This window comes from Epinephelus moara, chromosome 4 (genome assembly GCF_006386435.1).
Source record: "Epinephelus moara isolate mb chromosome 4, YSFRI_EMoa_1.0, whole genome shotgun sequence".
Classification (NCBI taxonomy): Eukaryota; Metazoa; Chordata; class Actinopteri; order Perciformes; family Serranidae; genus Epinephelus; species Epinephelus moara.
In genome coordinates, this window is record NC_065509.1 from 789,293 (window position 1) to 806,347 (window position 17,055).

The following is a 17,055-nucleotide window of genomic DNA, read 5'->3' on the forward strand; positions in this document are numbered from 1 at the left end:
AAACCAGAAAAAAACAGCCCCAGATGAGAGCACACATAACTGCACAGAGGTGTCCACATTCTTTGGCCACAGAATGTATATACTCAAGAATATCTGTGGGACGTTTTCCTTAAAAAGCAGTCTTCAGTTGAGTAATCTTACATACCAAACTGTTAGCTAAGTGGTGTGTGAAAAGAAGCGTGTGTGTGTGTGTGTGTGCTGAAACAAATCAACTGCATAATTCTTAATGAGTAAACTGTACCAACCAAGAAATCAGTAACAAAAAAAGACAAGAATAAGAGAAAAAATAATTACTTTATTTCATATACTAACATTTCTCCTCATGTTCACAGTAGTCACAGCAACAACACTGTCATGATAAGCAATGTCAAACTGAGAGACCACCATCTGTATATAAAGATGGACGAGATGACAGCTCCCCAAAAGTGAAGCCAAAACATCTGGATTGCTTCCTCCTGGTGGTTGGCTGCAGTATTGGTCATAAACCCCGCCCCCTCCATGTTAGCAGACATGGGTTGAACTGAAAGATCAAAGTACACGTCAAATACATTTTTTCCCAATGATGGTCTTATCACAGTGATAAGTGTTTATTCAAGTGTTTGTTTTTCTCATCAGTTTGGTTTTAATAAGTTATTTGATGCTATAAAAAGGGGGTGTAACATTATGATTGACAGCTGTGATTGACTCGTGTTTATGTTGGCCAGGGCCTCAATATAGCAGCTCCACTCCCACTCGCTTGCCTCCAAATGACATCACCAGCACAAGATGGCAGCACCTGTATCCAAGATATTTCTGCTTCATTTTTGTGGGGAGGAGGAGACTTGTCATCCATCTTTATATACAGTCTGTGTGAGGGACCAGGGAGGATTACTTCAATGCAAAATAATTAATTTAAAAACACTATAGGAAAAACTGTTGATTATGGTATAATCAACTGTTAAAGGAATAAAATAATTAAATAAATGATAAAAGTCGTACTGCAGTTGGTTTTCAGTGTGCAAACTTCAGCAGATGAACCTGCCATTTCAGCTGAAGTTCAGTTAAAGAAACACAGTGTTTAGTTAAATGGCTTAAAAAAAAAACAGTAACATGGGGATTGACCCACCTTGACACAAGTCAACGGATCAAATCCAAATGTATTGCTATTACTAGAAGTATCCTCTCCATCAGAAATGATGTTACAATGTCTCATTTCACTTCTTCTAATATTCCACATCAAAACTATCTTTAAAATAATAACATTACAGAAAGTGGTTTGTGTCTCATTATTGCAAATTCTTCGCACTCCAGTCAGATTTCCCCTGCCACAACTCAGTCTGATAGATATCAAGTTCACTTTCCTTACTTACAGTAAACACTGAGTTTGTTTCAAACAGTCCACTCACTCAGTCCTCCTATTGGTCCAGGCCTGCTGCTGTCATTGGCAGCCTACATCAATCTATGGGGCTCCTCCCTGAAGCTGATGTCACAGAGCAGTGATAGATGGTCAGAGGGGTAGTGGTAGGAGGGGAGGCGGTCTGGGCCGATCTGCTCCTCTGTGGGAATGTCCAACAGGCACTCAACACTCAAAGCATCATGGGTATACCAGATATAGTCCAGAGTGCTGCAGCTCTCTCCGGAGGGGCGGATCTTCCACGTGGTATAGGCTGGCTCTGTCTGCCCATCACAGCTAAGCAGCTTGTATGCGGAGTTCAGGCCTAGAGTGGAGGAGCTGAAGCGCCGGTAAACATCTTCTGAGGGTTCTGCGTTAAAGTCCCCACACACTACCAAAGGGATGGTGCCTGACACCGCCTCGTTCTGTCTGCTGCTGACGTTAGCAGACGTTATGCTGCGTAAACTTTGCAGCAAGTCAGCACCCTGCGCACTACGCAGCCTCTCCCAGCCGCTACGAGCTTTCAGATGGGTCACGGCCACGCACAGCTTCTGGCCCGTTACCTGGCAGTTCAGTGTCTGGACGATGGCTACCTGGTTGGTGGGCAGCATCATGGCTGACAGCCGCAGGTGAGCAGTGGACTGGAGAGAGAAGCGTGAGCGGCGGTAAAACAGAGCGCAGCCATCAGGACCATTATTCTGCTCAACATCTAGACAGGGAGACCAAGGTTTGGCCAGGAAGGTGCCATGGTAACCGAGGCTGGCCATGATGGGCTGGAAAGTGTCAAAGTAGTGGTCCACTTCCTGTAGGCACAGGATGTCTGGGCTGTAGGTGAGGATCTCCTCCAGGATCAGGTACTTCCTTTCCTCCCAGTTGAGAGCGTCCAGTGGACAGCGGATGAACCCGTCCTTTCCCTCACCAAGAGCTGCAAACAAAGAGACAGTTTCATTTTTATTTTTTATTTTGGACTCACAGTGGTGCTTTGAACCAAATGGTCATACATCTTAGTTTAGCATGTTAGTAGAATCAACACTGAACACAAACGGCAGCTGCGGCTGATTGGGGATGTCTTTTGTTCTGCAGGTACAGTATGTGGTCAAAAACCAAACTTGAAATGCTACAGCCACGCTGCTAGTGTGCAAGTAAGCCCTCCAAACTTCTAAAATTATTCAAGTCACTGGAATCCTCACAAATCCAGAGATGTATGGTTGATCCAAAGATGTCTACCTTGTGCGAGTATATTCCACTGCATGATCCGTATGGATGGATTATGCTTGTGGCGGCAGGGAACCACACCGCTGGGATAGACCAGATCCCGATGTGGCCGCGCTGGACGCCTCTGCAGGGCCTCCTCGCACTCTCGGAGCAGCTGGTCTGGGTCGATCTCAGCCAGGTCCTGGTCTGGGTTGTCCTCTGGGTACGGGTCAGGCTGGGCCAAAGGAGCGCTGTTCAGTGACTGGGCCAACGTGCCAAACAGCCTGCTGCTGCTGCTGCCACCCATTGGACACACTAATGGAGAGGAAACAAGGGAGAAACACGTGTGGTCATTAAAAGAGCTCTGTGTGTGTTTGGTAACATTAGCCACCATAAGCTACTGATCATACCAGATTAAGTAAGATTGTATCAGCAAACCCCAGAGCATATTGACTTGAGCAAGTGTGTGTTTAAGTGCTTATGAATTCAACCTGTCATTAAGAATACAATTGTGTTGTTCCTTCTTTTGCAGTTATGTACAGAGTCCCACTTTAACAGAAACACCATGTGGTTTCTTTTAGAAGTGCTTTGAGGTTTCAGTTTCTGCTCTCCGTTCTCTCAGAATGGTGTAAGTATGAACCATGGGTATAAAAACATTTTGTCTGGTGGTTTCCATATGACCCTCAAGTTTTAAGTTTACAATTTTTATACTATGTCGTACTACCTATAAGGTTTTGAGAGATGGAAAGGAAATGGGATTGATCAAAAAGGTTGACTAGAGTCAGATTAGCAAGCCTCCACACAGTTTGTGACATGATTTTGAATCTTTATTGAACGTAAAGAACGACCTTTACCCCTATGACCCCACCAGACAGGAAGAGTAGCATGAAAACCATTGAACTGAGAGACTGTACACCTTCACTGCCAACATAAATAGGGACGTGCCAACAGTCTGCCCTGTAGACAGGACAAAGGTTTTGTTGCTATTTTGGTTGCTTTGGCTGTTCTATGTTTCAGAACATTAAACATTTGTTCAGAGCACTCACTAAAGTCCTGACCAAGAGAAAACAAACATCATGCAAAGGGAGGAGAGGCACTGACAGGACATTCATCTCATTTTCAGTGAACATCATGATATCAGCCTGATATGTCTGCCACAACGAAGTCACGTTATCTCTTGCTTCAACTGGTAGTTGGTAGATCAATCTTTAAACTGTCAGAGGTCAAAGCTTGTACAGAGACTGTTGTATCGGACTGTCAGGCACACGAGACTGGCTGTGTAGTAGATACTCAAACAGAGGATTATATGTGCTTTCCTGTATCTACAACACTATGAGACAAGGCAGGTTGACTCCGGGCAGTGTTGCTAAACTGGAGAAAACACAAACTTGGAATGCTGCTGGATAATTGCTAAAATAAATGAGATTTTTACTATGTTGTTGTCCTAGTAACATTTCTGAAGATGCATTGATCAGTCAGTACGTTAACATGCTCAGTTAGGTTGAGCTATGGTCATGGCTCGACTAGGCTGTTTACTTGGACCACTGTTCTTGCGCCAGTATACAAGCATGGGAGGGGAATTGATTTATTGACTGAAGTATGTCTGACTCTGCTACGATAGGTAATATGCCCCCCTTCAGCTTGTTAGTATTGGACCTTTTTTTTTTTTACCTATTACATCACAGACCAAACAATCTACAAACAAGTTAGCTACAGTTAGTTAGTGGCAAACGGGTACCATGTTGGGACAACTTCACAGCTCTGTACATTTGGTCTGTCCAAAAATGCAAGGGTCTAGATGTAGATTTTGCATGTTGTTACTGCCTTCTTCTTCTGTTACACATTTAATCCTATTTGGCTTCCGGGTCAAACCCAGGGTGGAAACTCGGGAGCATGCGTAGAGCTCCTTGGCCAGTTTGGGTCCAAATGACTGTATGCATGCAAGAGTAATCACATTATGTGGGTGTGTTAGTCCAACTGTGAGAAATACCATTTAGTACGATTTCAATAGGACTAACATGTTTACATGTATTTTAAAAGTCCGGTTTCATTCGGACAAACACAATAAATTATTTTTCTCAAACCTCATGTAAACGTACTGAATGTTTCCCCACCACTGACCAGTGCATGTTCAGAGCTTAAGGCCTAGGCTGACTGCTTTGGCCTGGTGGAAGGACAAGGGGTGGTGGTGGTAATAATGGAGGGCTAGCACAACTGAGCACTACCACCTACTGCCATGCCAAGTTCTGTTCTCTAGTAAAACACTTAAAAAGTTTCTTTAAATATTTAACAGCTAGCTTACTTTCGTAAATATTTAACAGCTAGCTTACTTTCGTAAATATTTACCAATTACTTTTCCAAATCCACTTGAACCACCTTTCACATCGGCATAAACTAGGTCCACAGCACAGCACTTATTTATTAAAAAAAACATGTCACTTTTGAATTTGGGTCATCTGTCTTTTTTCTTTCTTACAAAACAATGGTGAAGAACAGCAGGGTTGATTATCTCATTACCGTGGAGAATAATGAGGTCCATTATTTATTCCGTTATTCTCTGATCTAAAAACACAAAATCCATCAGCACATTGGCATGTTGTTCACCTGTTTGTTATGGCAGGTTACCAACAACATTAACTTCACGTCACCCATTCAACTGACTCTAGCACTTCAGATAAAAGAAACTCAGCTGTCCTGATGTTATTACAGTCGTGAACTAACCACAGAAATTTGTATTGTTCTTACACTCATGGTGCTGCTACAGTTCAGGCACGTGGCTGCTGCAGAATGCATATAGGGAAAACACTGCAATGGATATTTGGTTGTTTTTGGCATTAAAGTTTTCATGCACTCAATATTTCTCTTACATTTTGGTCGCAAATTTGTTCAAATCTGTGTCAGTGAGCACTTCTCTTTTTCCAAGATAATCCATCCACCTGACAGGTGTGGCATATCAAGATGCTGATTTAACAACATCATTACTAAACGGATGTGTCTTGGGATGGTCACTTAAATCTACACTTTAAAAAATAACTAAAACTGTTTTAAGTCTTTCAGCCCTTCATTATACTACCTTTGAATAAGCACAAAGTCATTCATACATGTTTATAATACAACCTTTAATTTCACCTTTCACTTGAAAAACATCTTTAAAAAACTGCTTCAAAAGTCTTTTTACTTTATATTTCATAATTCCCTCTCTATATCTTATATTGCTGTTTATAAAAACACATTTCTTCTTCAAACAGCTGTATTTATTCAAGTTTCTCACCAAAAACTACATTTTACAAGATTACACTAAATGAGAATGTTAACGTTCACAAACACTCATTTCTACTGAATAGAGCTTGAATGCATCATAATGTAACTTAATGCAAGCTGTTAGATGTCAGTAATTAATAGTCAATGTATTTTCCTTGCACCTGCTCATTTATTTCAGCTGATATGACACTACAGAAAAACATCGGCCACTGCCATTGGTGAATGTCATCTTATTTGCTGATTGGCTGGTGGCAGTCAACAAGACGAATATCACCCGATATAAATGTTGAGCCAAAAAATCAGTGCATCCATACCATCTTCCTTTGCTTCCCTCCTCAACAGTTACTCTGACATCACCGATAACAGCAGAGCCTCTGAGACAGTGAGGCCCTCACCTTTCACCTCCTCACTGCTGCCTGCTTGTCTCTTACTCACTGTTCCAGTCACTTTAAGTAACTGTGTAGTATAAATGTCTTACCCACAGCCTCCATGACTTGTCAAATGCTTTCGTCCTTCTTCCTCCTACGTCAAATGCTTTCGTCCTCCTTCCTGCGTCTGAGGACAATCTGCCTGCCATTCACTCCTACCCTTTTATCCTCTACTACTACATATGCTGTGACTCATCCTTTATCTGTCCCGCCTTCTAGGACGTCTGTCTCCCTCTCTCTGAATCATCAGTCTCTACCCCTCCCTCCACGTCTATCCCTCTCACTCACTGGGTGACAGAATGACCTCTAGAGAGCAGGTAGACACAGTGAGCCTGTCTCAGACATGGAGAGAGAAACATGAGGACCAATAAGGTTTCTTCATTATCACAATCACCTTATGCTGATTGTGAAGAACAAGAAGCATCTTGAGCATTAAAAAAGGAAGACGGAAAGGAGAGTGAGGATGGTCAGAGTTGCGGGGGTGGGTAGGAGTGTATTTGATATGTGTGTTCATGTGGCATGAATGAGGATGTTGCCTAACTAAAAGGATGAGTAGGTGGGGTTTTGACAAGAATGGGTATGTTGTGTAACAGGTGGGGTTGGCAGGGCTATCCGGTGTGGTGTCACCGTGTTCTCTGGATATGTGAGAATAGAGGAGGGAAGGAAAGACACAGTGTGGGTTGTTCTCTCTGTCAGTGGCACATTTACATGGTCGGAGACTGGTTAATTCACTCATCTGACTTTGGGTCAGTGTGCACTCTTTCCTGAGCATAATGATATACAAAACCTGTGGAACACTAACATACTCCATAAAACACAGGGGGAAGATGGTGATACTCAACTACTCATACATACACCTCAAAAGGTGACATGTAAAGTGCACTTTTTGTGGCTTTTCCCCATTAATCCGTGTCCCCGCTGTATCTAGACCCCCAAAGCATGAGCAAAGACCATCCTCTTTTCCTCTGATTTTCTGTCACTTGACCAATCATTTTGGCCCCACAATTCATGTATTTATCTTTTAAGATGACTACAATATTTTGTCCATCCTTGCAAAATATCACCAGAGGCTCTGTCAAAGTACTGGACAAACTACGTTTTAACCTGAGGGTGCTTCATTTAAAAATAAAAATAAAAAATCAGTGGATCAATGAATTATAACAATTTCAAACACAAGTACACAGATTGGCTTCACTACAACTCGCAGGAGTCACAGACAAACACTTGTGGTAATCCGGACACATTTTCCCCACAAATACAACATGCTAACGTTATTAGCACAAGCCTATGACATTTTATATGGGTCCATGTCATTGGTCCGACAGCCCATTGGTTCGACATCCCATTAGTCCGACTGTCCGCGGTGCTGAACGGCATACAGTTTCACTGACAAAACAACTGCCCTGTACTAAACACCTTTTTTAAACAAATACAACATGCTAACATTATTAGCACAAGCCTATTGCATTTTTAATTGTATTGATTAGCCTAGCAGCCGGCGATCTTTTCCTCTTCTCATATAAAACCAAGGACAACAGCAGCATTTAACGAAGGTAATGACATACAATTTGGCTCCATTACAACTCACAAGGTTCACCAACAAAACAACTGTCACACTAAACACATTTTCCAAACAAATACAAAATGCTAATGTTATTAGCAAAAGCCTATGGCATTTTACATTGTATAAATTAGCCTAGCGACGAGTGGAGATTTCCTCTTCTCATATGAAGCCAGGATAAATCCTGAAGTATAAATCCATTGGGATAAATCACACACAAGACTTAAAATGCTATTTTAATGGAGGCCTTATTGTCTTCGCAATTTATTGTTTCTTATCTGTGAACTACAAGTAAATACAGGCTTCCTTTCCACTGAGGGAAATGGTGTCAGTATACATCGACAAGATAGGAGGTCTGAGTCACCGCGACGCGTAGTACAATTCTGGGGAGGTGCACGTCAGGCTGTGGCGTAGGTTATAGCATAGGCTCTATGTCGACGTGGAGACTACGCCATAGCTACGGCGTTGATTCAACGCAGGACTATGAAATGCGTGTAATACAAAACAGTGCTAAACTTGACAGAGAGTGCAGAACTCTGCCAGTTGGCCACTGGAGCTGATTGCTGCCATTCTAGACAATGCACAAGTTGTCCCTCCTGGAGCCCTTACACCCAGTATGGTGGTGGAGATTACAAAGGTGTTTTATAAAATCTCTTATTGTGCCTAACTTTAGTGGATCCAAACATATCTGCTGTGGAATTAATCTGCAGAGGCTACAGTTCAAAATGAGACCAAAGCTCCAGAAATGCTTTGTGCTCCATACTTTTGCCGTGTGATTTTGTTAAGGACTTGCGGTCCCTCACAGCTGGTTAAGAGGAGTGAGGAGTCAGCAATGATATAAAACAGTCAATGAAACAGGTTTTCCAACAATTACAAATCACTGTGACCACCAGAGGTCCTTGAGCATTCAGTCATAAATGTGCACACAAAATATTAGGCTGATTGGTCCAGTAGTATTTGAGATTAGCTGCGGACAGACAGATACACACACTAACACATGACTGCACACATGATCCCCTCCAGACTTATTCCTGACAGGGATAACACCACCACTAACTGTGACCTCAAAATGAACAATTATGTCATATAGATATACATCATATCAACCACTATTTTGCAAACAATGCGATTACTTAGTCATACTTTGTCATACATAATGTTCTCCTTCTCCCTTATCATTCATACGCAGCTGAGATGTGGATTCCAAAGGTCTGGATGCTGATGTTTTCTACAATGATAATGTCTTCAGTCAAATTGCATCCCATCCACACTATCAGAGGACAATGACACTGACTGGACCAGATTTGATTTAACTGTTGGCCACATATAAAAATACAGCACCAATAGATGGAATAAAATGGATGAAGGAAATTGATACACTCACACATACATACACACACAGTTTTCGGTCTGTCCACTGGTTATCCACCTATCGCTCTTCTTCTCTTCCTGCCTTTCGTCCTCTCAGTCATCCCTTGCTCTTCCTCCTTCTCTCTCCCTATATACCAGGACTGAGTGTTAGCACACAGTCTGCTGGATGTGACTATGGAGGGACAATGTGACTCTCATGAGACAGTCCCAGTGACTGCTGCTGTGGCAGTCAGATCAAGGAGTTGACTGAGTCATTAACTAGCCCATCCAAGAATGCTCTCCCTATCTCTCACTCACACACAGAGACACAGAGACACACACACACACACACACACACACACACACACACACACACACACACACACACACACACACACACACACACACACACACAGTAACAGAGCACTGCAGCATAGACAATTCAGGGAGGAAACTCAGTCAACTGGAATGTCAGTCACACTTTTGTCACAAGCGGCCACATTCACTTTGTTTCCATTGTACCTTCAACATACAGTATGTCCTAAGATAGCACTCATAAGCCACCAGGACAGAATGTAAGTGTGCCTGCTGCAAAAAATGCCAACAGCCAGTACACTTCAAAGATAGTTTTGGTAATATTATTTATTTTTCTTACTGTTAACAATATAAAAAGACCAAAACCAACACTGGGTGTATCTGGGGCTCAGTCCATAGGGACTTGGGTTGGGAACCGGAGGGTCGCCTGTTCGAGTCCCCGTCCGGACCAAAATATGGAGCGTGGACTGGTGGCTGGAGAGGTGCCAGTTCACCTCCTGGGCACTGCCGATGTGCCCTTGAGCAAGGCACCGAACCCCTCAACCACTCGGGGCGCCTGACCAAAGGGCAGCCCCCTCACTCTGACATCTCTCCACTTTGTGCATGTATAGGTCCTGTTTGTGCATGTGTGTGTCTTTCGGACCTGTGTGTAATTGACAAGCAAGAGTGAAAACACTGAATTTCCCCTAAGGGGGATTAATAAAGTAAATAAACTTAAACTTATCTTATTAACAAGTGTTGTGTGTGTATTAAAGCCTGATATATCTTATTTCTACTACTACTAAAATGTAAATAGGTGATTCGTAAAAATTCACCCCTGTACCGTTGTCACGATTGTGGAAATTAGCTATAGAGACCAAAACAGTTTTTTGTACCAGGCTGTAAACATGTTTATTTCTGCTGTAAAGTTGGGCATTTTAACATGCGGGTCTATGGGGATTGACTGGCTACAGGAGCCAGCCTCAAGTGGCCATTCAACAAGGTGCAGTTTTTGGCACTTCTGAGTTGGCTTCATTTTTTAGCTGCAGGGGTGGCTACTTGGTAGCACTGCACACTAATACTGTCATATGCTGCATGCCCCAGTAAAACTTCAGGAAGTTATTAAAAATTAAAAACCGCCCAAACCTAAATGGTACAACAGATTTATCACATACTGTTGTGTAGTAGTGCTAGCAAGAGTGAATAAAGTAACAGAACAAGCAACAGTAAAAGTGTAGCTAACCAAGTGAGTTACATATAAATCATATCTGTATAGCAGAAAACCTACAAATCAGCACCACTGTCGCCCTCACTTTGCACTTGAGTGTAGTTTTTTTTTCTCTGTACCAACGAAAAGAGCACATGGTGGCAGAAGTCCAGTTCCAGGACTAAGTGAAGCTGCTTACACAGACAGAGATCAAATTCCAGGTCGTCGTCTCCTCTGCTCTGGCAAACACGTGCCAAGTAACTGCATTACTGAGTGACATACTAGATTAAGAGGTACAGGGTGAAAAATGAATGAAGGACTGTCCTGTATAAATGTGACATTAATCAGACACTGAGTGTTCTGTGGAACTGCAGAATTCCACTGAAAACTAGACACAGACTGAGACTTATAGAGGTTTAAAGGATGATACTGTCAACCATTGTTTGAGTTGAAACCCAGCTGCAACTGCCATGGCTGAAAAATTAAGCCAACAAGGAAGCGCGTTTTTTAAGTTTTAATACGTTCATACATTCCTGATGTTTACTGGGGCGTGCAGCATATGACAGTATTAGTGTGCAGTGCTACCAAGGAGCAACCTCTGTGGCTTAAAAAAATGAAGCCTACTCAGAAGTGCCAAAAACTGCACTACATTGAGTGGCCACTTGAGGCTGGCTCCAGAAGCCAGTCAATCCCCATAGACCCCCATGTTAAAAGATCCAACTTTATGGCAAAAATAAGCATATTTCCAGCCTGGTGCATAAACGGTTTGGTCTCTAAAGCTGTACGGAGGGTAATTTTTTATAAAGCATCTGTTTAAATGATATTAGAGCTTAATTTTGGCATTGATTAAAAGCGTGGTCATTGTAAGTGACAGGTGGGTGTTGTTCGTTGGTAAGTCACTACCACGACGACACCATTGGTTAGGTAACATGACCATGGCGCAGCCCGAGATTAATCAAGTATTTGCGTCACCATAGCTGCCGCTATTTCAGTGTGTTAGAAGGTTCATTAAACTTAAGTGTAACATTGTGGTCGCCTAAAGAGTTCAAGATCTTGTATTAAAAGACCCTCTCAAGAGTTAGATATTCACTTTTTCCCAGTAAATACATTTTATTTTAATGGTTTTAAGCCTGTTTTTTGATAGTGAAAATTAGCATTAAATCACAGTTAACCATGGCAGTAAATCAGTAAACCAAGCTAGCGTTAGGGTTAGCACCAACCTCCAAATATGGTTACATGTAGCTCCAAAAATCCAAGATGCCGACGGCTAAAACGCCAAAATTGAGGCTTCAAAACAGCATTCCACAAACTATTGGATGCTGTCAGTGACTTTGTCCATTATTTTATACAGTCTATGGTTGAAACCTCTGATAATCATTACTAAAATCTTGTCAACCACTTTTGACCACTTACAAAGATCAACTGTTACTCACCACATTTGATTAAGCAAGTGTGTTAATATCCACATGTAAGAAATGTAACTGCCATGAATCCTTTAATTTTAGAGCTGTACAACTGGCCGAACTTTATCACAGTCATCACATCAGTTTTCTGTTTTAGTGTTAGTGCTGTTGTGTCGACATTGTCAAGCTAATTCAAGAAATTTTACTTGTGAGTAAAAGATAATATAGGCCTGACTGATTGATGTAACCATAGTGTGCACTCTCCCTTGACCCATGTCTCTATGGTTATATAACTGGGCCTGACCAATCCCATTACAAATGGAGGCCAGTTAAAATCTGCATGGAGTTAGATTAAGAGTTTTAACCTCCTGAGAAACACGGGAACTATTAAAGTTTCTAATTTTTGCTGCTGACCCAGGCCATGTGGGAGTGAGCGTGCATGAGTATGTGTGTGCTTGTGTTTGTGTGGACGTGACCTGAGCACAGGTGTGAAATAATAGACCTGACATGTTTCCTCCTGACAATACCTACAATAGACAAACCCTCAACCTAGTCAGACCAGCTTAAAGACTTTGACCCAAACACTGCTTCCTGACTGTGTCACATTCAATCACCACAAGTTTTTAAAGGCAAACATTTCATTAAAATCAGGCTTACTTTAGACAGTCATAATACCATGCGTCAGTTCTCAGTAAACCGAGACATCGCCGTGTTTCCTGCTGAAATAGTGGCATGGCAGACAGTTGTGTTTTTTACAGAGACCTTGCTGTTTCCAAAGGGGATTGCTTCCCCAAAAACCAGGTATTTTAAGCCGAAATGTGATCTTCTCCTGACCAGAACCAAGTGGTTTTTGTGCCTAAACTGAACCACCTGTTAACCACAGTGTTCAAACATAGAGTTTCAAAGTAAAGTTTCAACGTATCTGTTTACATGCCAATGTCTATCAATGTCTAGCTGTTTTAAAAATCCAGCTGCACTGATCTGCAGTAGTCTTTCCTGTAATCTAAAGCAAGCAGGCAGATCATGTGTATTAACATCTCAGCAGCAGGTTGAGCTCTTGTTCTCCACACAATCCTGTCAGCCTATTTGTCAGCTAGTTAAATGAAGCGCTAAATTCAGTGGGATGAGAAGTGCAGTGTCATCGTCTCCAGTGGCAGGAAGGAAACAGAGGCCACTGGAACAGATTACCAGACAGAGGTATCTGCTTAAGAGCCACATCAAGAACATCCTGTATCACAGTTTTAGAGAGGGAATAAATAGAACCAGTTACTCAGCAGGGCCAGCATAAGGTACACTAGATGAAGAAAAGAGCTCCAACATTGGAAACTCCAGCAAACACACTGAGTGGTTGACAAGTAATGAGGTTACAGATAAGCATGCATAAAAATGTACCCAACACTAGCTAGTTATTGGCCAACATGGACAGGACAAAGTCATTAAACTGCTCAGAATAATGAAGTTTCAACTTACACTGTTCTGTGACAACTAGGGCTGCCAAATGATTAGTGTTTCTTTTTAAAAAAAAATGAGTTATCACTGAATCTCAATCGTTAATTCTGATTAGTAATTAATTAGTCTTTTTCATGACATGTTTAAAAATCCATCATTATGCATTACAAGACACTTTTGAAGTCCATCTTCACAAGGTGAAGCATTTCTTACCACAGTGTCTTGGTTGGGAATCAAATGAAAGCAAAGAAATTTACTGTATGATCTTGACTTTCAGATTTCTTTCTTTCAAATCAGAGCTGCAATGCTACAACAGTGTGGTCTTGAAACTATGAAAACATGCCAGCCTGAAGACATCACTTAGACCAGAGTCTTTCATGATGTTGACTGGTCTGCAGTCAGTTGCCACACATTTAGCAAGCATAGTAGTTAACTTCTTTGATTTACTTTCATCGGCAGGTCTGTGGGGATTAGATCACTCTTAAATAGTGCTTTGCTGGCTTTGGCGATGCCGCCGCCCGCTGACATTAGTTTGATCAGCTGCACCTGTATGCTCAGCTCATAGGTGGAAGCTGAAACTCAAAATACTTCAGTGATATTTTCATTCCGTTTGACACAAAGTGCATATTACTTTTGACTTGTCAACTGAGCCATCTGAGAGTTTTTTCAGTGAAACGAGACATTCAAAAGCTCAATACTGTCGTTATTCTCTATCACTGCAGCAACAGGAGGCAAGAAGCTGTGGCAGCTTGACTGGTGTGTCAAAGGGATAAAATAGCAGCATGTAATTTAATTTTTTTTTAGTGCTTTATGTTTGAACCTAAATAAGTCATTTACAACAATTTTGAGAATTGATAAATTGTTAAAGTCTTTTAGCAAAAAAAGGCATTCACCAATGTTATCTTTAAAAAGGTATACTCTGCAGGATTTTCCTAAAAAACAATGTAAGGTAAGGTAAGGTAAGGTAACTTCATTTGTACCCGAAGGTAGATTTGGTTCACAGTTTAAGTGATTTGGCTTCATCCACACAAAACAGACAAACAGGTCTGTATGAACTCCTACAGAAGTAATGCCTCTCAATCATTACTGATGACCCACCATAAGTGTATCAGCCTGCAGAGACTCTGCCCTCTGCCTGGATTTTCTTATATTTTCTTATTTTGCTGGGTCCATGATGAAGCTGAGGTTGGGACTTTATAATAACCTGGTTGCTAGACCAGGTAGCCTACCAGAGCGTCAGCAGCACACATCCAAGAGCAAGTTAAGAAATCTGCGGGCACAGCACAGAAAAAAATGCAACACGAGTGTGGTGAAACGCCAACTGGACAAAAGTCGTTCGAAAACAAGAGTGAATCTGGGGCTTTCACTTTTGCTGGCGATGCTGCATTACCAGTAACCAACAATTCCTGCATAGTATACCTTTAATGTGAGGCTTTGATCTATGTGCTTGCAAATTAAATTCGAGCAGAAACGTTTATAAACATGAACACATAAGTCGATCAACGGAAACTAAATCAGCATCAATTTGGAGAATCAAATGATGGTTTCAATCATTTTTCAAGCAAAAATGCCTCAAATTTGCTGATTGCAGCTTCTAAAATGTCAATATTTCTGTGCTTTTTGCTTTGTAGTAAACTCAGTATCTTTGACTTATGGACTGCTGGTTGGATTTAAAACCTTCAAAATGTTATCTTGAGATCGAGGAAATTGGGATGGATATTTTCCACTATTTTCTGACATTTTATTAAGTTAATGACTTTATTTATGGACATATTGTTTGCAGGTATTTTAGTTAAGTTTTATTCTGAAATTTTGTAAATGAATATTTGCTATTTTTCTCTATCATTATATATTAAATATTTTTGGGTTTTGTACAGTTGGTTAGACAAGACATTTGGCAACCTCATCTTGTAGGCTACTCTCCTGAAATTCTATAAATTAAATCTTTAATTGATAAATGACAAAGACTGCCCTGGCTGGCAGCCTTGGTACTTTGTCTGATTTTATTTTTTTGTTCAGTTTTCAGGGCTCTCTCTCTGATTGAAATCACTGGGGTGGGTTTTGAACATTTGATTATTCACTTGTGGAACTTTTTCACAGTTTTCCACGCAGCCAGAAAGTGTTGCAGAAATTCTAGTTGGAAGGGCAGCAGCTTTCTGTGAGATTAACAGGAGATGGTGGTAAAATTGAGACAGCGGGGACTTATGAAATGGGGGTTTAGGGTCCTCTCCAGAAATTTTTGAACACTAGTTAAATGGCTTTAATGAGGAAGACAAATTGCCATGGCATGCCAATACTCAGGGCGACGTGTGTGTGTGTGTGTGTGTGTGTGTGTGTGTGTGTGTACCCCCCCCCCCCGAAATCGACACCTGCGGATCATTTCGCCAGCCACATTTTGAGTCATGGTAACGTTAGACATTGATGAGTAACGTTCAGTTTGTTTGAACGTAGTGGGGTAGAAAGGTCAAACCACCGCGGCTGGTGAGAACTGGTTGAAAGAGTGAGATGTACAGTAGGCCTACCTTGTGCTGCCGAAGCGGTGGAGGCTCCAGTCGGCTTCAGCTGGGAACTGGTCCCTTTGACTCCCCCTCCTCCTCCGACACCGACCCCGGAGTGACAGTACCTTGTTCCCGCCGCGGCTGAGACTGGTCCTGGTGAAAACGGTCTCCTGGTCGTCGCCCCCCCACGCGACGAAACACACAGCTGGCTCAATAAAGCCGAACAGCGGCGAGCTGGGTTCATTCTTTACTGTACTGAGTCTGGCGGAGAAACAACTGAAAGTTACCGGCGGGGTGCCGCTGTCTTTTCACCTGTACTATAGAAACTGAGCCATTTATTCTACAAAAAGCTTGAGAATGTTCCCTTCACGCGGTGTTACAGCATTAACTTCCTTTTGTCTTCGTGCCTTCGAAGGTAATAGAAAGCCGGTAAAAGTTACATCATTTTTTCTGGTGAGTCACGGAACTCTGGCTGCGGAGGGGTTGGCAAATAATGGGCTAGTCCATAATGCTTTACCAAGGGCAGCACAAAACGTCAACATTAGCCATATATTTAAGCGACTTAATAGACGTTGTTGTAAATGTACCTGATTGTTTGACTTTCATTTGCAAACAGATTCAAGTCTAAGTTTAAAAAACGCTACAAACAGCGCTCCCCTTCACACCGCCCTTGCTTAGAGCCGCACTGACACTAGTATCAATGAGGCGGTCACATGCGAGAAGAGGGCGTTAACGTGGCATACACAAGCCAATCAGCGTTCAGTGCGCTTATTCGTCAGGTATGACGACTATGACGTCAACAGCATGCTCATTCACGTCTGTTCCCAAGCCTTTTCACATTATATCACCTCCCTTTACCCGAGAACCTGTCCTGTAAATCCATAAGAACAGACTGGCCTAGATCAGCCAACATTCTGTCAGTATGTAGACCTAAACTGTTGGCCCTGAGTTTTTTGTTTGTTTGTTTTTTCATTTCTTATGCCAGGGAGTTCTTAATTTTCTAGAAATGACAAGTTATCTTACGGATACAAATCTATG

General features: G+C 41.9%; 1 protein-coding gene across 3 annotated transcripts; it reads right to left on the reverse strand.

Annotated features, from left to right (window-relative positions):
• Positions 1–275: 275 nt before the first annotated feature.
• Positions 276–16,693, reverse strand: nocta (nocturnin a). 3 transcript variants are annotated; one of them, XM_050041942.1, is made up of 4 exons: positions 16,042–16,693; positions 2,600–2,881; positions 1,386–2,297; positions 276–520 (listed from the first exon to the last, which is right to left on the reverse strand). In XM_050041942.1, exons 1-3 carry the CDS (start codon positions 16,259–16,261, stop codon positions 1,429–1,431), a joined length of 1,371 nt encoding a protein of 456 aa, XP_049897899.1. In that variant the 5' UTR covers positions 16,262–16,693; the 3' UTR covers positions 276–520; positions 1,386–1,428. The 3 variants fall into 3 exon arrangements, with proteins under 3 accessions (XP_049897899.1, XP_049897898.1, XP_049897900.1); XM_050041941.1 differs by having other exon boundaries at positions 276–2,297; XM_050041943.1 differs by lacking the exon at positions 16,042–16,693 and adding an exon at positions 6,306–6,966 and having other exon boundaries at positions 276–2,297.
• Positions 16,694–17,055: the final 362 nt, after the last annotated feature.

Bases quoted from the DNA above. Each gene is read 5' to 3' on its own strand.
- nocta (XM_050041942.1), bottom strand. From the start codon at position 16,261: ATGAACCCAGCTCGCCGCTGTTCGGCTTTATTGAGCCAGCTGTGTGTT. The intron at 2,882-16,041 runs GTAGGCCTACTG...CCTCTCCATTAG, and splicing joins CACCGCTTCGGCAGCACAAG to TGTGTCCAATGGGTGGCAGC. The intron at 2,298-2,599 runs GTAGACATCTTT...CTTTGTTTGCAG, and splicing joins GTGGAATATACTCGCACAAG to CTCTTGGTGAGGGAAAGGAC.